Source organism: Phyllostomus hastatus, unplaced genomic scaffold (assembly GCF_019186645.2).
Source record: "Phyllostomus hastatus isolate PE091 unplaced genomic scaffold, TTU_PhHast_1.1 phas_contig_40, whole genome shotgun sequence".
Taxonomy (NCBI): domain Eukaryota; kingdom Metazoa; phylum Chordata; class Mammalia; order Chiroptera; family Phyllostomidae; genus Phyllostomus; species Phyllostomus hastatus.
Genome location: NW_025333872.1, coordinates 85,240,064 through 85,260,790, shown reverse-complemented (window position 1 = coordinate 85,260,790; position 20,727 = coordinate 85,240,064). Strand labels below are relative to the sequence as shown.

General features: G+C 39.0%; 1 protein-coding gene across 5 annotated transcripts in view; it reads left to right on the top strand.

The window, feature by feature from the left end:
- The first annotated feature begins 274 nt into the window (after positions 1-274).
- Positions 275-20,727, top strand: part of SHPRH (SNF2 histone linker PHD RING helicase) — a 72,677-nt gene continuing 52,224 nt past the window's right edge. For 4 of the 5 annotated variants that reach the window (XR_006786133.1, XR_006786135.1, XR_006786134.1 and 1 more), the window contains exons 1-9: positions 275-453; positions 6,971-7,750; positions 10,154-10,283; positions 11,878-12,096; positions 14,534-14,612; positions 15,457-15,607; positions 16,719-16,824; positions 17,447-17,703; positions 19,133-19,792. Coding sequence is in view for 2 of the 5 variants with exons in the window: in XM_045843003.1 (XP_045698959.1) it covers positions 7,112-7,750; positions 10,154-10,283; positions 11,878-12,096; positions 14,534-14,612; positions 15,457-15,607; positions 16,719-16,824; positions 17,447-17,703; positions 19,133-19,792 (2,241 nt within the window). In the remaining 3 variants the exon portion in view is untranslated. Of the gene's footprint in view, positions 454-605; positions 699-6,970; positions 7,751-10,153; positions 10,284-11,877; positions 12,097-14,533; positions 14,613-15,456; positions 15,608-16,718; positions 16,825-17,446; positions 17,704-19,132; positions 19,793-20,727 lie in introns of those variants that run through there. The other variant, XM_045843004.1, reaches the window with a different exon arrangement.

Sequence of the window (20,727 nt, the reverse complement as noted above, 5' to 3'; positions counted from 1 at the left end):
GTCTCAAAAACACCTCCACCGCTTCAGCGCGGAGTGCTGCCGTATTTATATTTGTTTAGAGTCCACCGCCTCCTTAGAAGCTCCAGCCAATCCTGTAACATCTACTGTTGTGGACCGAACTATCGCGAGACTCCAACTGTATCCCGTCTCAGTCTTTTAATTGTGTGGACTTGCGTAGAAGTGGCTCTTGAAGCCACTACCGGAGAAAGGGGGCGGGGCAACTCGACGTGCTCGTTCACATTGACCCCACGCTCCAGCGCGCGCTCCCGGCAGCTAGGAGCTGGGGTGTCTGGCTCCCCCGGGAACTCCAACAAAAACCAGCATATATCGCGCGTGTCCACTTCACGCGGGTGTTTGGTGGGTGGTGACTGCCTGGGACCTGCGACGACATTAGAGGGCCTTGGTGCAGAGAGGCTCAAGAGGCTTGGAGAACCTGTCTAGGAAGGCTCTCAGGTGATGGAGGGTCAGGGGTCAGAGGTCGGGTTTGGAAGAAGACTCTGGACAGAGAGGGAGGCCCCGAAGAGAGAGGATTTGGTTGTTCTGGATCCCTGAAAACTAAAGGGCTAAGATGGAGCGGCAGCGCGAGTCCCCCTGGCCCATCTCCGTCCCAGACGAGAGGGCCTCTGGACCGCCACCGCTCCCCCGGGGAAGAGACGGGGTGGTGGGAGAGGAGGCTGTACTTCTCCGCTGGGACTTGGGTATGCAGTGTTCTGTTTGAACGTCTTAGGGTCTATTGTCGTGCTCGTCGGCCTCGCTGTAGGTTGTTTGCTCGGCCTGCTGCTGGGAGCGATCGGGCTCTGGCAGCCCTGCTGTGACTCCTCGCACACTGCCTTTGCGTTTTTCTGAAGCAAACTGTGTGGGTATCACCGAGCGCTGCAGACACGCCTCTGGAGGCTTGGAACTGGGCAGCTGCCTAAGCTGCTTGGGCGCGAGGTTATAATGCCGTGAAAGGGGAGGCCGAGGCTTCTAAATTAGTCTGAAAGTTCTCGGTTACCTTTGGAGTCAGATTAACTACGTTCGCATTCAAAACCACCCTTTCACGTTGACTCGGCGGTATTTGGTAGGTTTATGAACGAAGATGTATTGTCTGATGATTGATGGTCGCTGTCAGATGTGCAGTGTTATTAAAGAATGACTATTAAGCTTGTGCCTTTTCCTAAGTAACTTCGCATTAGCCATGAGGTAGAAATCCTAGATGTTTGGTGTTTTCCAACTTTTATTTAAATTAACTTCAGGCTCTAACTGAACAAAATAAAATAATGTTTTAGCCACTAAAGCTATTTTTAGGCAAGAATGATGAAATTCCCATGAATAGGAGCGACCCGTGGTATTATCTGTACTATAACCAAGAAGATTAGTTGGTTTATGATCAGTGACCAAGCTGAAAACAGGACGGTAGTGAGCAGTAGTGGGATAGGTGCGCCTTTACTGGGTAGCCTCTGCTTCCTGGAGCTTTGGAGGACCTGTTAGCCAATAAACTGGCGGTTGAGAATAAAATAGTTTACTTTGAAAGATGGTTTACGTGTGTGTATCACCTTTTTGCTCAGCCTAAAAGAACTGTACGTACAGAATTGTTTTTTATCTCAAAGGGTTCAGGCTAGGAAGATCTGGGGGAAACAGAATCTGCTGGTGAAAAAATTAACTTAGGAAGGCATTTTTCAAGTTTATGTGACTAACATATTTTAGGGTTCAAGAAATGAAAATACTCTCATTCTGTTGGAGTTATCAAACAGAAAAGGATTGTGGTAGTGTTAGATTGTTGAGAGTTTTCAGTCATAAGTAATGACTGCGCTTTGCTTGTATAGGGCTTACCTTGGACCTACACATGTAGCAAATGTATATTTCTGTGCTTGTAGCATCCTAAGCCCAGGTCTACCATAGATTTGTTGTAATTCAGGATTTGTGTCATTTAATGAGGAGATTATAATTTGGTGGGAAAAGATACATATATAAGTTTAATTGATATTCATTTGTTTTATTATCTTACTCTCTTAAGATTTTGTTTATTTTCCTAGCAGTTTACCTTTGTTTTCTATTAAAGATGCAGGTCAGTCAGTTTTGTCTGTCTCATTCTTGGCCAGAAATAATAAAGAATAGTTTCACATTACCTATAGTCTTCTAGAATGTGATTAAGAGACTCTTATCCAAAAAGAAATGTGAGCAAAGTACTGTTAGGTCCTTAAAATAAGGGAGGGTATTCATGGAGTTAGAGATCTTTGTTCCACCTTATTTTGTATATCATTTCCATCCTGGCACTGACTTGGAAGTATAATACGGAATAGGATCCTATTCCTGTGCAGCTTTCGAGTAGTTCATAGTCAAATAGTCGGGAACACTGCAGCAGCTGGGATCAAGGAGGACAGGCCCTCAACTCAGCAGGCCTGTCATGGAGGGTTTGGGGGCAAGACTGGGATGGTGACAGAAAAGTGTGAAAGAGCATTGCAAGCAAAAGGAATTTACGTTTAAATGCAGGACAGTAAAAGTTTGGTCCCTATAGAAAACTGCATATAATAAATTTTACATAAACACTGATATTAGAGGGGATGGAAGAAGTGGAACCATCAAAGGTGGGATTCATGTGGTATAAAGAAAAGCAGGAGAAGGATTTAGAATATAATCAGAGATATACCAGTACTCAATTTATTATCTCCAGTTAACATGGTTATAAGTAGCTATCCCTGGATAGAGATCTATTAGGAAAAGATTCAACCAAAATGAGACTTTTTTTCTAACTTGAAAATGTACGCTCAATTCTGGTTTAATTGGCTGGGGTAGTATCAGGACATTAGGATTATTTTAAATTTACACAGGTGATTCTAATGTGCAGTCAAGTTTGAGACACACTGATCTATGGTCTGCCGTTATGCCACATTAAAGTTTGGTTATTGCAAAACAATTTATAATACTCTCAGGATGTTGATGATAGCAGCTGCCACTTAGTGAGTATATGCTAAATTCCTGTTACCATGATATGCTTTATTTGTAAGCACAGTTCTGCTATCATCCCCGTTTTAGAAATGAGAAAACTGGCCCAGAGGGGTTAAGTAACTATTCAGAGGCCACACAGTAAATACCAAAGCTAGAATTAGAACCTCTCCTGCAAGCCACATTTCTTTGCAGATATGAAAGTGTATGGCCAGTTGCTTTGGGGGTTTTTAGAGTCAATGATTCCATAACTACCATGTTATTATTATGGTTGAAGCCATAGATTGTATCACTGGCCCACTTCCCTCTCCGCCTCTTACCTCACATCCACGCTCTTTGACTTGAGCAGTTTTACTCAGTAAAGAAGTGTATGCCTTTTCCCCGCTCTGGACTTGGGTTCATCCACTTGGCTTACTTTGGCCCATGGAAACTTAGTGGTTTTACTGTGACCTAGCTCTTTGAAAATACACATGTGATAGGGTTTGCACTCCTATACCTCAGCCATCAGCAATAAGAATATCCATGGGTTGCTTTGCTGGTGCCACAAGGAGAATGAAAACTACACTAAGCAGTGCCAAACTGCTCATGAATAAACCAGCCCAGATCACGCGACCCTCAGCTAACCTGTGTATCTGTGGGAATAAATGATTCCTCTATTTCAAGTATTGAGCTTTGGTGTGGTGTGTATACAGCATACCTGTGGCTGTAGTTACCTAATAAGCTGATGCAGCCTAAGTTCTCAAAGTTCCATCAGAATTACCAAATTCCAGTATTCTTACCTGTGCTCTGGGGAGAACTGGACAGATAAGCACTTAGGTTATTCGAGGCTTGCCTTGGAGTATCTTTCCAAGGTAAAGGGGAGATGAGTTGCTTGAAAAGTAGTTAACTGAAGCCAGAGACTGGTTATAGTCTATCACCTGCACATTCACAAACCAAGCACTGCATACAGAATGGACTTCTCGTAATTGACAAAGACCAGCACTTTTTGATAGGCTTTTTGCACTTTTGAGAATGTTCTGTGTTTGCACTAATAAAGTAGCCTTTAGTCACACATGGCTATTGAGTGCTTAAAGTGTGACTACTGAGACTGAGGAGCTGAGTTTACAGCATTTACTCTTACAGTTAAATAGCCACACGCTGCTAGTGGCAACCTTACAGGACCGCACAGACAGAACAACTTGCTTGGGGCTGCCAGGGAAACCTTCATCCTCTTAAGTCACAAGTCCACCATGTTCCCAGATAAAGGAGGGATTCTGTCAGCAAGAGCAAGGAAGTGGGGTAGATCTTAGGTAGGTGAGTACTGTTACCTCAGTGTCTTTTATGGTGGTTGTTCTACCCAGATTTTCTATTTCTTGAGCTAGTTTTATCCATTTATATTTTATAAGTGAACTACCCCTTTTATTTAGATTTTTCAAGTTTATTAGAATAAAGCTGTTCTTAATATTCTCATGATTTTTAAATCCCTCATGTATCTGTTTTTTTTTTGTTTTTGCTTTTTTAAATCAGCTTTATGAAGGTATAATTTACATACAACAAAATTCATCAATTTTAGGTGTACAATTTGATGAGTTTTGACAAGTGCATACCATCACTTCTGTCACCCCAAAGTTTTCTCTTCTGCTCCTTGGCTGTTAATCAATCACCTCTTCTTACTTCTTGGCTGCAAGTAACCACTAATCTGCTTCTTATCACCTGGTTTTTGCTTTTCTAGAATTAGAATCATACAGCTTTCACATCTGGCTTCCTTCACTCAGCATGATGCTTTAAAAATTCATCCATGTTGTCACATGTTGTATCAGCAGCTTACCACAGAGTAGTTTTCCATTGTTTACCCATTCACCAGGTGATGTACATTTGGATTTTTCCACTTTGGGGCATTTAGTAATAATACTGCTAGTAACATTCAAGTTTAAGTCTTATTTGTGAATCTTAGGTTTTTATTTCTCTTCAGTAAATACCTAGGAATGGGATTACTAGGCTGTGCAGGAAGTGTATATTTAATCTTGTAAGAAATTGACAAACTTTTCCTGTTGGGATATATGAGAGTTCCATTCTGGTTGCTCTACACCCTCAGTCTTTTATTCTGACTATTCTAGTGGATGTGTAATTTCTGGAGTAATTTGTGGGTTTCATTTGCATTGCCTTAATGACTAATGATGGTCAAGATATTTTTATATGCTTTCCTGTTACTTATAGATCATCTTGGTTGATGTGTTAAATTTGTTGTCCATTTTTTATAAGGTTGTTTGTCTTACTGCTGGTTTGCAAGAGTTCTTTATATATTCCTCATACAAATCATTCCTAAGATAACAGTATGTTATCTCCCCGAGAATGTGATATAGTGATTGTATGAATTAAAAAGTCCTATTTAGGTTTCTTCATCTGTTTCCTTGAGTGAAAGCTTGTTGATTTATTTTCCTGTTGAAGATCATTTAATGTTTGATTGTTGATTGTTGATTATGAGCTCATCTTTGCAGTTTTAGATTCCTCGCCTCACTTTTCATTGTTTGGCTTATGCAGTTTGCTTAAGGCGATGGTCAGAAGGGACTTGTTTTCTGTTCTTTTCAGAGATAATGTGGAAAAGCTCTTTTCCAGGAAGAGTCCATTGTCATAAGCTTTTTCTTCTATACTCAGTAACAATGGATATCTTTCTAGTTTAGGCATTAGCCTCCCCAAAACAGATACCCACACCACACTGCCTCCCTTTGTGAGATAGAGGGCAGGGAAGGACCTGCCGGTTCCCACTCTGTTGCTTCATTATCATCTGTGTTTAGCCTTGGGCCCACTTTGGGTTCTAGTACCAGATCTGCCACCATTGCCTGTGGAAGCGTCTTGGTGATGCTCCGTCTTTGGTGCTAGTTCACACCCCCACTTAGCTTTCCAGTCTGATGCCCGTGCATTGTTCTTAGGGATTGCTCTAAGTTTCTGATCAACTGGGATTTTCCCTGATGGTTTGTTGTTGTTGCTCATTGTTGTTGTAGTTTTAAACAGGGCTGTGTATTTCTGAATTGTTTCTTTAAAACACGTTTTTCATTCTGCCCTAGATTTGGAACAGAGTAGTTAGGGATGGGGGCATAGAGGGGGTAGAGGGGTGGAGAGTGCACTGTGTGCTCCGATTGAAGAAACCGAAACACAGTTTAGTGTCTGTTCCGAACCAAAAACTCCTGTTTGATTTATACTTCTTTTTTATCTTCTGAAATGTAGCACAGTATCGAGGACATAACGTGGGCCCTGCAACTATGAGACTGGATTTTACTGGAAAATGGAATTGTCGGAAATCCTTCTAAAACTGCCCTTGAAGCCAGTTTTTAATCGTTTATACATCTTTTTTTTTCTCCAGCTACGTGGTTGGAGTAGGTTGAAATGAGTACCAACCATCATTATGACTTCATGATTTAATCTCTGAGTTATTCTGTGTTTTATGTAGGAATTGGCTATTATTTTGGGAAAAGTACACTTTTGGGGCCTAGCTCACATAGGCTGCTTTCAGACCAGTTTTCTCTTTTGAGCTAGTGAAGCTTTCTTTTCCTTTTTCCCATGCATTCTTTTCTTCTCTTGTCTTGTCTGCTCATTCCCCCTGGTTGCCATCACCACTTTGTTTCTTGCCCAGCCATCCCTTTTATCCCCTTTGTCTGCTGACCCACAAAAAAGAAGTACAAGTCTGCATTTTCATCTTCATCTTTTGAAAGAAAATATATATTTTTAGGGATTTTTCAGATACGTTAGGATGAAGTGAAGTTTCGTTAACCATTTGGGATTGTAAAACAAATTGGAAATATTGTAGTAATGATAAGAGTTTATGTGTCACTAAAATTCTTTAAATATACATTTCTAGGGTGTTTGAAATTTACTGTCATGCTGCTCATTAAATGTATTTTTAGAATTTATTTTATTTTATGCAACAAATGACTATTATTAAGTTTATACATTAATGACCAGTAAGACCATCAGAATTCATATACTGCATGAGATTATGGTCAGTGTGTTCCTTGGCTGTGTTTGACTTATTTAAAACAATTATCCATTGCTTTTTGTATCTCTGCAGATTTCATATTATGTGTATGGACTGTTAGTTCATGCTGAATTTCTCATCTGGGAGCACTTTAACACCAAAATCCTCTCTTGGAGCGCCTACTGTTGCATTTGTCTTCTAGAGTTCACGTTTACCAACCAAGAAGACGTGAAGATGAGCAGCCGGCGGAAACGCGCCCCTCCAGTGAGAGTAGACGAAGAAAAGCAGCAGCAGCTTTGCTGGAACATGCACGAGGACCGAAGAAACGAGCCTCTCATCCTCACTGATGATGAACAGCCCGACCTGGGGCCGGATTCCTCCTCTGCGCAGTGCATCATCCTGGATGATAGTCTAACGGAAGAAGTAGCTCACAGTGACAAAAGGAGGTGTTCAGAGACAGTGAGCATCTCAAAATCAATCGATAGACAAGAGACTGCTGACAGATTTTCTCCTTCATCTGCAAAGCTGAATATTGTGATTTCTCCCTGTCACTTTGATAATTCTTGGAAAGCACTTCTAGGAGAATTCACTCTTCAGCTCCTTCCTGAACAGAGTTTAGCTGAACATTTTTCTGAAAGGAGTTTTACACTGATGAGTTCAGAGTCAAGCGGCCAGTTCCTGCTGTACGTTCACCCAGAAGGCATGGATGTGGAGAAGCAAGAAAAAGGACTCAAGGAGCCAGTCAGTGTTTGTGACAAGGGTATCCGGGTGGAATCACCCTTCAGTGGCGAAATGTTAGAAGATTTGGGGTGGCTGCAAAAGAAGAGAAGAATAAAACTTTACCAGAAACCGGAAGGAAATGACATTATCAAGGTACTCAGTTTTTGTGGTGTGTTTTCAGGTTCTTCTTCAGGAAGTGTTTTCTGAAGTCACTTTAGAAGGAAGGTCTGAAAAACCTGCAATAAACCTATCATTAAGTTTCAGAATACACTTTTATATCTATATTATAGCTAATTATTTTCAGGCCGAACTTTTTCAAATGGATCTTCCAAATTCTTCCTTTCGTGCTCTACTCCTTTTTTTTTTTTAGATTTTATTATTTATTTTTAGAGAGAGGGGAAGGGAAGGAGAGAGGGAGAGAAAGATCAATGTGTGGGTGCCTCTCACACACCCCGTACTGGGGACCCGGCCCACAACCCAGGCATGTGCCCTGACTGGAGATCGAAGAGGCGACCCCTTGGTTCTCAAGCCTGTGCTCAGTCCCCTGAGCCACACCAGCCAGGGCTCCAGCTCTACTCTTCATGACTTGTTTTGATCCTCATTATCTTTCTCTTCCTATGGAAATCCTTGAACCATTTCCCTGCTTGCCTTTTCCACTCCATCTGCTTTATCTCTGGAATAGTGTAATACAAAATGCACATGGAATTCTATTCTTTACTACCTATAAAATTAAGTATAATCTGTGATGCAAGTCCTTCCTTTGGTAAACGCTTGTCTTCTTCTCTAGCCTCATCTTTTATCACTCCGCTCTTTGTTTTGTCCCAGAAGTTCCAGCTGGCTTTGTTCCCTGCTATCTTTCTGCATCTTTGCTTTTGCTTTCACAGTTCCCTCTGCCTGGGTTATCTCCTTCCTCTTCTCTGACAGTTCCTGGTTATTCTTTAATATTCAGCTCAGAGTTTACTTCATCTAGGTAGAACTTTTCTTGAACTCTGTGGATGGTGTTAATGTACTTTTTCCCATCATCCCTGATGCATATGTTTAATTTTGCTTTGGTCTCTTACAGCATACTTACATTTTAGATCTCTTTTCACAGCCTGGTAAAATGCCTGACACTGAAGAGATTTTCAGTAAATGAGTGAATAAATTCGTTATTCATTTCAGGCTCTTCTATTCATTAGACAAGTCTCTCTGTGAATCATTTAAATGCTATAATTGTAACCTCTTTCTGTATGAAATATAAAAAATACCCCTTTTTTTTAACCTCATACAATTGTGTGGAGAATCAGGTAAGATAATGTAAGTAAATATACTTTGTAAACTATGAATCAGGCCAATATTCCTTCATGCTTAAACTTGAAAAGAAATACTAATATGTTGAATTCACCTTTGTTCAATGAAAACTGTGTCTTATGCATTTCTCACATTGAAAAGCAATTACATTATAGCCCTATTTTAGTTTCAGAATTGACAGTAAGAAAGAAGAAAATTCAGAAGCACTAAAATATAATTAATTCTTCCCTAGACAATGAAAGTCTGCAGCCTAGCACTCTCTCCCTTTGTAGATCGTGAGTGCCCAAATTGTGGCCCAGCGATAACAAGTAAGAATTCATGGATTTGCATCCGTGTTCTGTCCTCCTCCCTCACAATCAAGTTTTGATCTAGTCTTTGTTCCTCGATCTTGATTTTTATAACTGTTTAAACATTTGTTGCTACTATAGTAAGCCATCCTCTGAGTGAACACAAGACAGAGTAAAAATGTTAATGAAATATAATCTTTGCCACACATTTCTATATAATGTTGGGTTGGATTCTTGTTCTTTAGTGAAAGAATATGAGAATCTCAGTGAGTAGGGAATCAAGTCCAGGAAAATAGAGGTAAATGTGGGAAACTTCACCAATTCAGTATTTGGAATTAGGAAGTTTTTAAATTCTGTCATCTAGGTTTCCTCATAGGCTTCTGTCCATTTTGCAAATGAAAACAAAACCAATGTATTATTTTGCTGTTGAGTTAGCTCCTACATACCAATGTCATTCTTCAAATTCAAGTATTTTGACTAAAATTTCATCCTGCATTGCTTCACCAGAATCAAGATATAAAACATTAATCAGGTTCAGTTTTTTTTACACATTTAATGTTTGATCTAGTAACAGGGATTCCAAAATGTAACTCCTGTCCTGTATGTCAGAATCTTCTGGGAGAATCTGCCCTCTTAGCCAGTTTCACTGATTATTCTGATGCTCATCAAGTTTGGAAATCACTGACTTGGTGGGTAGAGTTGGTGTTCTTGTCACATGCCCCAGGTTTGGTTCCAGTTAAATCTTTCTTTCTAGCAACCTGAATGGTGCATTGCATGTCGTAGGCGCTGCATTTGTGGAATGAATTTGTTACTGAAAGTGAAAATAGGTGAGGGAGTCTTAGTAAGCAGGTATTTGGTGTTTATGGGGCAAATATTGTGACTACTTTTTTTAATGGTGATGGTAAAAAAATGTCTTATATCCTCATAAAGAGTGGCTTAGCACAATTAAAATATTTTTATGTTGATCAATTCTTTGTAGGTTGGAATTTACCTTTTAGAAGATGGCCTAGCAAAACTAGACTTTTTGAGTGATGCAAGTTCAAGAATGAAAAAGTTCAATCAACTCATGAAGAGAGTGATGGAGAAGTTATATAATTTTATTATTCCAGGTAAGTTTTTAAATAAATTTAAACATTGCTGTTCCTTAAGTATTGTGGGGCCCCACAACTCTAGAACAGCTAATAAAATCATAATAAAAATTTAAAAACCTCCATAAAAATCTCTACATGACAAAATTATACTTTTTTGGAATGACTCCACTAATACAATTTGTGATTTTATTCGCTTAATACTGTACTTAGCTTATACTAAATAGTCAAGAAATGTTTGCTGAGTTGATGAGCAGAGTCTAAAGGGATCTGAGCTGATTGGAATTTTTTCAATATTCCTGTTCTTTTATCTTGCTGTGGCCAGAGATTTTTGGCTGGCTTTTCCTCCACCTCTCTGCAATCTGACAAATAGTCTCAAGTGTCTGTTTCCCAAAAGACTGGTTAATTTTGCTACTGTTTCTTGGCAAGACATCGCATCCTGGGTCAGGACTACAGCTTCAGAGTTGTCTGCCATCGGTTCCCAAGGGAGAGTGCAGATGGCTGGGCGCAGCCCGTCAGCACTACGGGAAAACGGCCCGAGTTCTCCAAGTCCTGCTCATGGTGGGGCAGTGTTATTTTGGGAGCAGATCTTCATACTGAAATATTTGGAAAATAAGTTTCTAGCTTGACTAGTTGTTTCTGCAGGACATGCTTTGTGAAGCTTCATAATGCTGATAAAAGTAAATCATAACAGTCTGAAATACCCAAGCATATAACCAAACATTAATTGGAAAGTTTAAAAAACCTTATATGACATATTTTTTATTGAGAAAAGTAAATTATGTGTTTCGTGGCACACACTTTTCACTGTAGTGGATATAAATAACATTGTGTCCCATAACAGTTTATAGACCTTTAGAAACAATTCAGATATCAATCATTGTATCACTTGTGCTCAACAAATGAACAAGATATTCTCACAAATTTGTGTTATCAGTTCACACATTTATCTCCTAATTGGCTACAGCTGCTCCCGAAGCCTTTTTTAGCGTAAGATATACAAGTGGGAATCCTTGCCTGGTTAGATATCGGGAAATTATGTCTGTGTATGGACATTTTTATGTGAAGATATAAAAGTGGAATAAATTTCCCTTTTATAAACTGCAAAAGATATTTACATTTAGTTTCTCAAATGTTTATTAAATACCTACAGTGGGCAAAGCATGTTCCCGCTCCGCGGACCTATACAACCAAAGACGGCCTTTGCCCTCCAAGAACATTACAGTTCAGTGTAGAAGGGGCAGCACACACAGGGGACTGCGCTTTCAGCAGAATGCAGTGCAGTGCTCTATCCAAAGTACAAAGATACTACGTGAACACAGAGGACTTTAATTCTAACCAGTGGGGGGAGATGCCATAGAAAAAGTGGTAGTTGAATGATGGGTGGGTAGATTTTTGGTTCGCAAGCCGGCACTCAATCCACTGAGCCACTCCAGCCAGGGCCAGGTAGGTAGATTTTTGATCAATGAAATAAGGGTAGGGTCCTCCAGTCACAAAATACTGATTAAGTTCTCAGAGTTGAGAGAGTGCATGGTATATTTTTGAAAAAAAGAATTCCTTGTAGTTATAATCTGTGGATCAGGTTGTTCTGAGTACCTTGTTGTTGGATGTACAGATGTGCTGGAAGAGGATGAGGAAGATTCAGATAGTGAGCCAGAGGGACAGGACATTGATGAGCTCTATCACTTTGTGAAGCAAACGCATCAGCAGGAAACACAGTCCGTCCAAGTGGATGTGCAGCACCCTGCGCTGATTCCGGTGTTGAGACCGTACCAGAGAGAGGCTGTCAATTGGATGCTGCAACAGGAGCATTTCAGAAGCGCTCCCGCTAGTGGCAAGTATAAGATGTTGTGATCACATTTTATTGATCACAGGGATATGAGATCAGGGGGATTACATGAGAGATAGTTAGGGCAGGGGAGGGGGAGTTGATCATTGAAAAAATCATATTTAAAAGATAGGATAAAATGGGTGTTCCTGTGAACAAGATGATTTTCTGAGATATCCCTCAAAATTGAAGTCTAAAGAAATGTATCTGTGAGTTCTCTTCTCCTTAAGTGTTCGAGCTGGTTTCTCCAGGCAAAGTAAAGGCCTCCTTGATCAGAATTTTTAAAAGCCTAGCAATTTTTTACATGTCTTTACAACTAAGAGCTGCTTTTAGAATCGGATCAGATGGGCATCTTGCTAATCATCTGAAAGAGGCTTCACAATTTGATCCTGAATATTAGTGACAGAGCAAATTTACAAAAGTGGGAGACGTGCATTTACTTTGTTTACTACACAAAGTAAATAACAAAATAAATGTTACTTTGTCACCCAAAGGGATGGGCATAAATGTGAGATCTTTGCATGACTATTTCTCATTCTTCCTCTACAGATTTATTTTAGTTAACGATGAATAGCTCTTGTTTATCCCATGAGTTTCCGCTTATAATTTTTTTATCCAACAAACTTCATTTGTTTAAACTTCATCGCCAATGTTATTTCTTCCCATTTCTCCTCCTCCCATACTTTGAATTATTTTGAAGTAGTAATGACTGTATCATTTTATCTGTTAATATTTCTGTTTATTTCAGTAAAAGACAAGGGTTCTTTTAAACAGATATAAAATATATGTATAATGATGAACTTTAAAACCCAATAATTACTTAATAACCCCAAATCTCTCTTCCTCCCTTCCCATCTTTCCATGCCTCCTTCTCTTTCTCTTTCTTACAGTTTGTTCAGATCTGAACCCAAGTGACATCTGTGTATTGGAATTAATTGCTGTCTCACAAGTTTCTTTTAATACCTAGATTTTATCTCCTCCCTCTCATTCTATTTTTTTTTTTCTTATAACTAGGTGTTGAAGAAATTGTTAGCTCTATAGAGTTTTCCACGGACTGGATTATTTTTTTCTCCAAAATAAAATCATTTTTCATTAATTAACTTTATGAAAGTATAACTTATGTAAAAAAATGTACAGATCTGAAAAGCATAATTTGATAAGTTTTGACAAATGGATGCATCTGTGTAACCAGCAATCCAATTAAGACATAGAATAGATTTTGCCAAAAGTGCCCACTGACTCAGGAGACACCTGGCTCGGGAGACTTGATATGTGGCTGTCCCAGTTATGTGCCCTAAGTTTAACAGGTACCATATTGCAAGTAGTGCAAAAAAATGTGAAATATCTCATTAATAATTTTTATATTGATTACATACTGAAATAATATTTTGGTCCTATTGGGCTAGACTGTTAAAATTGGTCACCTGTTTCTTTTTACGTTTATGTCATATAGTGCTGACATAAAATATTTCTAACTCCCTAGAAAGTTCCCTCATGGCGCAGTCAGGTCTCCTACTTCACCCCCTTCAGGAGGCCACTGCTGTCCCCGTAGATTAGTTTTCCCTGCTCTTGAACCCCTGGCGTGGGGGGAGAGTGGGCTTCTTTCTACACAGTGTTGTTGAGATTCACCCATGCTCCGTGTATAGCGAATTCATTCTTTCTTGTCCACTGACTGGATTTTGTGGATTAAATCTCATGTGCTGGTTAGTAGTTCTGTTCCTTATGGTTCCCATAAATTGAAGCTTTTATCTTTTAATTGCTCCATTTTTTAAACCCTGTGTATCTATATTCCTATTTCATCTATTAATCCCTAATGAAGGCAACAGAAAATTATTTGTGTTTCACTGGTTGGTGGAGGCACACTTCCTATTTGGCATTTGGTTGAAACACCTTAAAATATTAAAGGAAAGGATAGTGGAAAATTCTGGTTGAAACCAGTATTATAGTTTTAGATGTTTTTTCCTAGTTAAGTAAGCCTTTCAGCTGATGCTTAGGCCCATATAAAAGGCTAGATCTGATTTGGATGAATGGATTATCCTAGTAGCAAAGGCGTGTTGTGTTAAAGACTTTAGGCAACTTTTTGAAGGATTTATAGAGGATACGCTGCTTTCCTTTATTGGGTGGGAGTTGATTACATGTACTAGTTTTCTTTTACTGTTAATCCTCTGTTACTTGCTATACTTGGTTTTTCTGTCTTATCATTTGCTTATATTGAAAATATTTGAGCCCAAAGCAAAGGAAGCTAAAGAATAATATCTGAAGAAAGAGTGAAAGGGATCCTACCTAGTCTGTTTCCCGTGTGTATGTGGCTTACCAGGCTATACCGTCTGTTAACTTATTTTTACTTTAATATCATGATCTAGCAGAAAAGAAAAGAAAGAAAATTTGTTTTATGGTTATACATATATATTTTTCTCTCTCTCTCTTTTTTTTTTTTTTTTAGAAAATGGCCTGCACTTCCTATGGCGAGAGATCATTACATCTGAGGGTTTGAAACTCTACTACAATCCATATACAGGCTGGTATGGCAAAACTTTATGTGCTTGATAAAATATTATGGCCCTGGCTGGTGGAGCTCAGTGGATTGAACACCAGCCTGTAAACCAAAGGGTCACCAGTTCATTTCCCAGTCAGGGCACATGCCTAGGTTGCAGGCCAGGGCACATAAGAGGCAACCACACATTCACGTTTCTTTCCCTCTCTTCCTCTCTCTCTAATAAATGAATGAATGAATATTATGAAAATCTAGATGAGTTTGGTCATATATGTCTCTAGCCTTGGCAGTACCTCAAGAAGGAATACTAAAAAATCTTATTAGACATTTTTATAGATAGGATAGCTATAGAATTAATAGCACTTGTTATTTTTCAGTAAATAAATGTTATAAAAGAGACTTAAGATGCTTAGTTATTGATACATAAATAGATTATAATTCTAAGTAAAAAGTCATCTTATTATGGATCAGTTTTTATATTTTTCATTAAATTTCTCAGTGCCTATTATAAAAGAGCTTTAGGAATCACTAAACACGACTGATTAGTGAATCAGTCGTTATTGCCTGTCTAATTTGTTTATTCCCAAATCCATAAAGGTCATAGAAGGAAGGTGGGCACACTACCTTCTGTTTCAGAAGAGGAGAATGATGGCCATTTGCCCATGCTGCTCTTGCGTCTGTAGACTTAGTTGTCTGCTCAGGCAGCTTCTTGATTATCTCAGTTCTTTCTTTCATGAAATAGGGATTTGAATTGTTTCACCCTAAAATGTAGTTTTAAAAGTTAAACTTTATGCCTTTTTTTCCAGTTCTCTTTAAGCACAGTATTTTTATTTGTGGTCCTATAATGCATTTTTCTTGTTTTCTTCTGTTAGCATTATCCGTGAGTACCCAAGTACTGGGCCACAGTTGTTTGGCGGAATCTTAGCAGATGAGATGGGTCTTGGAAAGACAGTGGAGGTTTTGGCTCTGATTCTGACACATACTCGACAAGATGTCAAACAAGATGCTCTGACTGTTCCTGAGGTAGGACTGCTGTAGGGCTTGGGAAAGAAGGGGACATATGTTCTCATAAATCATCATATGTTGAACATTTGCTTGGCACTTAAGTCAACACTTACAATTTGTGCTGCAACTAAGGATATATTAGTTGTTCGTTAACTTCAAGCGGGTACAGAGAATGGGATGTTTGTGACCTGGCAGGGTTTTTTAACTGATGTTGGCCAACTGGGAAGGGGGATGTTCTGTCATTTAACAAGCTTCTTCCAGTTGCCACAGAAACTCCCTTAGGAAAATGCTGTTACTGAAATATTCCATCAATATAACAAGTCTCCATATTACCACTAAATACTTTCGAGAACTGTTTTTTAAAATTTGTACAAATCTCAGATATGCAAATCAAGAATATAATAATTAGAATTTTGTTTACAGGATGTGTAGCTTAGTAATTAGAGTGCTAGATGAAATAAACTCTTTAAGTCCTTGTTCCAAAATACATATCTATGTCAAAGTATAAATTTTCTAGTGGAATTTTTTTAAAAAATCCACTGAGGAAATAGAGTTCATATTTTTCCATAATGAAATCTAAAATCTGAAATTAAATATCCTGAAATTAGGCTACTAGTTAAGGGTATAACTGTAATTACCTGTAGGGCTCACCATGTCCACAACCTTAGTTAGTGATTGTATATCTTTTGAGAGGGTCAAGTTTACCAAGTTAGCCTTTCAGACTTGAGAAGCTAATAGAAAATGTCTATTTTCTTTGTAGAAAAATGAGCTGGAGTATACAGTTGTAACTATCAGTGACTTTCTGGCATTTTCTTCTAAGTTACTTTTGGCATTGTTATAAATTGAGTGGGCTAATTCTTTATTTAAATCAGCCTTAAAAAATTAATTGCAGATGTCCGTACTTAACATTTAGATAACTGAAGATAATATGCACAGCTTCAAAAAGTGAAATAAAAAACAAGTTTTGTATGTATGAATAGAATATTTAGACCCTTTTTTCATAACTTTTTACAACTTTCTGGCTTCTTCTTAATAGAAGGAAGGTTAACTTTAATAAGCAACTTATTAAAGTTATTTCCAAGTACTGAAAGCAAAACACTGTGTGACCGCTGAATGTCGTTTCTGTCAGGGAGAAGTGGTGAATTACTTCATTCCCTCACACTCTGGAGGACGGGCAAAACACACAGACAATCCAAATGTGGATATTGGACCAAAAGAAAAGGTTCAGTGCCCCCGTAAGTATGAAGTTTCTTAAATAAAATATCTTTCTACAGTGTTTTCTGTTGTAGTTCTTATCATCTTTCAATAGATAGGTATCTTGTAATTGTTATAAGTAATTGTTTTTACATAGTTTATACTTTGTGTAAATGGGTTCAATTATACATCATAGTATCTTAACAAAAGTAAAGTTTTTTTGTTTAACTTGGTCTAAGTAGTTTTAGCTTACAATTATATTTAAATTTCTTTAGCTTACAATTTAAACCAGACTGTGTTTCTCAAGCATAGTTACTTTAATTTCTGCTAGCAAATGAATGTTTCCCTTATTAATAATAGCGTATACATAAATAATTTTGAGAGGTTTTGTTTTACAATCTAAAGAATAGTTGCTTTGAAAAACTAACAAATTCATGGGTAATTCTTAAGCTATTTCCATTGTAGAAATTTATTTCTAAATGTGTTGAGATAAATTTTTATTGCATGTTCTTCAAAATGACGGTATATAGATAGCATACCTTCAACAGATCTTTGATTTCTGTTAACTTGGTCCTCAGTGTACAATACAATAAGCTGAATTGAGTTTTGCTTTCTCTTCTTTTTAATTATTTTGACTGAGTTGGCATATCTTTTTGCGTTTAGCTACACGTGTGATGATCCTGACCGCTGTGAAAGAAATGAATGGAAAGAAGGGCGTGTCCATCCTTTCCATCTACAAGTACGTCAGTTCTATGTACGGATACGATGTGCAGCGTAACAGGAGTCTTCTGAAGCGGATGCTGAAGTGTTTAATTTTTGAAGGTCTTGTGAAACAGATCAAAGGCCATGGTTTTTCTGGGACCTTTACACTGGGGAAGAATTACAAGGAAGAGGATATACATGATAAAACAAAAAAGCAGGTAACCGAGCCTGTATTAAGGAGCTGAGTGTGAGGCCTTACGGAATGAGTTGGCAGATCCCGTGCTGGCAGTGTGGCTCTCACAGTCTGAAGATAGAAAACAAACCAGTAGGAACAGCACGCAGGGCTACGGCTGATGTTTTCTACTTCCTGAATACAAGTTCCCTCGGAGTGAAAACTTTATTTTGGTTACCATTAAACCCAGAGAAGAATGCTTGGCATATAGCAAGTACTCAAATATTTACTGGTTGAGTTAATAAAATTAGTTGGTTAAGCATATTATGAAGTTTAACTTCTCTATGCTGTTGTCTGCGGTATACAAGTTTGTTTTATGTTTTTAAAATATTAATGATACCTTATATGTGTGTAGCTCTTTATATACATTTTGAATCTTTTATATAAATTCTCACTTTTTCCATATCTGTCATCTTATAAAATTTTTACATTTTGTTATAAAACTGCTTCTTTCGGGCAGTTAATTTCAGTTTGCTCTTAAGAAGATAGTTACAAACTGGTGCACATTCTTTAAGGAAAGACTAATGACAGCAAGTCCCAGTGGGGAGCTGCCAGCTTGGCTGCCGTGAAGAGCGCTACATAAAAAGGTTCATTTCCTCGAGCAGGGAGTCTCCGGCAGTTTTCCCTCAGCCAGGGCAGAAGACTGCATTGAACGTCTGTGCTTTTACTAATTCTTCTGTCAGTCTCTTTCCATTGATACCATTCATTCCATGTGAAGTGCCCCAGCTCCTCTGTTCCACCTGGGCTCTGACAGCCCTCCTAGGAAGCCGTTACTGGCTCCTGCCTTCACATCGCGGCTCCTCGCAGTGGCACGCCCCTCTTACACATTCCTGTGGAGTCGTTTTACATTTTACTGCCCTCTCTTTGCCAACACACCGTTTTGCAAGCAGGGGCTGTATATCCCTCACGTGTGCACCTCCAGCCTCACACAGAACTGGCGTTCAGTAAGTAATTGCAGGAGGTGACACAAGTAGAAAGGAAAGACTGGCTTTATTCACTAAATGCAATGGCCAGTAGATTCACTTTCCCTTTCTTCAAATGTTGTATTTTTGTCCTTGGTGTTTTTGTAATTGCCCTGGTTTGTATATTTATGTGTTATAAACTACTAGTTTTTTATTGTTTTAGGCAGACTATAAATTAGAAAAGGTTAAGACCAAAGTATTAGTAGCTCTCTTTATCTTCGTAATTTTTGTTTTCTCCAAGTCTTACTTACACAGGAAGCCTTCCTTTTCTCGTTGACCTGCAGACTGTGGGGAGGGTTCTCATAGAGGGCACTTTGAAAGCCACCGATCAGGAGTGGTTCTCCTCAGGACAGAGTGGCAGGATTTTTACGTAAAGCACATGAATAAAGTTGGGAATTTAATTTCAGAACTGTAACTTGTTGAAATAAATTGATTAAGTAATGGTTTTCATAGGCAGTATGGAGTCCAAGGAAAATCCAGAAAGAGCCCAGGAAGTCAGTGGGCAAAGACACGGACTCTGAGTACTTGCCGTCGAACTCCTCTGATGATGACGATGACCCCTACTACTACTACGATAAGCCCAGGAGAAATCGGAGTAAGATGAAGAAAAAGCTTATTTCACCCACAAAGAAGGGGAAAGGTCCACCTGGCATTGATCTCAGTTCACAAGACCGCGGTCCAGCTACCAGTGACTCCGGAATTACTGATGTTACCACATCCAAAAGCACGTGTGCCCTTGACGTCCAGCAAGAACATGCAACAGAGGACCAAGCCAAACCTCTCAACTCCGCAGGCGGTGACGCACCACATTCTAATGTCATGAGTGTCTATAATTCGTCTGATTATCGCTTTGAGTGTATATGTGGTGAACTTGACCATGTGGACTGTAAGCCTCGTGTTCAGTGCCTGAACTGCCACCTGTGGCAGCACGCAGAGTGTGTGAATTATGAAGAGAAGAACCTGAAGATTAAGCCTTTCTACTGCCCGCACTGCCTCGTGGCAATGGAGCCGGTGTCGACAAGAGCGACTCTGATCATCTCGCCCAGCTCCATCTGCCACCAGTGGGTGGATGAGATCAACAGGCACGTGAGATCCTCATCCCTTCGAGTCTTGGTAAGGCCGTTGGGGCTCCCTAAAGGAATAGGAAAGTGTAAATTTTTGCTACTTTAGGATAGTTTTTATGATATTTGTCTCTTTATTGTCCATCCCAGAAATTAATGAGATAATATTAAATCAGAACTTGAAGGGGAAATTAAGAATATGAAATAGAACAATAGACTATTTTTTTCTGATATCTAAGTACTTGAGCAGAAAGCTGTGAAAGCTTTTGAAAAAATTCTTTATCATGTAAATGAAAAAGTCTTTGAGCATTTATACTCGGAGAGAAACGCAGTTCAAAAAACAGCATTCTGTGATAGTAGCTACTTGTCTGCTCCACCGTCTCTTAGCTCCAGAATCATCCCCTGAAGCAAGCCTCAGTTACCTCATCTGTAAAATAAAAATTCGCTTTTTCAACAAATATTTATTGAGCACCTGTTTTGTGCCAGGAACCGTGCTAAGTTCTGTGTGAAGATTAAATTATTTGCTAAAGTGCTGGCACGTGGTATGTGGGCATTCAGTGTTATTGTTTACATTTATTAGTGTTCTACACTCAGTTCTTCTTTGCTTCCTTCCATTCAAACATTGTTGCAGGTTTTGTATATTTCAGCCTCTATCACAGGCATAGAGACAGAATGCAGTAATAAGCAAAACACCATCTTTGTGATTGAGGAGCTCTCTCCTGTGGGGTAAACAGACCTTAGTTTGAATCTTGGCTCTGCCAGTTGTAACCAAATCACTTCCCGTTTCTTACGTGTGTGGGATGGGAATAGTAACAGCCCCTAACCAGGATTGTTGTTGAAGGTAGCTAAAGCTTAGCCGTGTCTGAAACATAAAAAGTTCAGTAAATAATAGATCTTACTCTCTTAGTTTTTCATGCCACTGTGCTTTTGTACATGCTGTTGATTCCATCTGCCTACCTACCTATGTGTCATTTCCTTTTCCCCTTT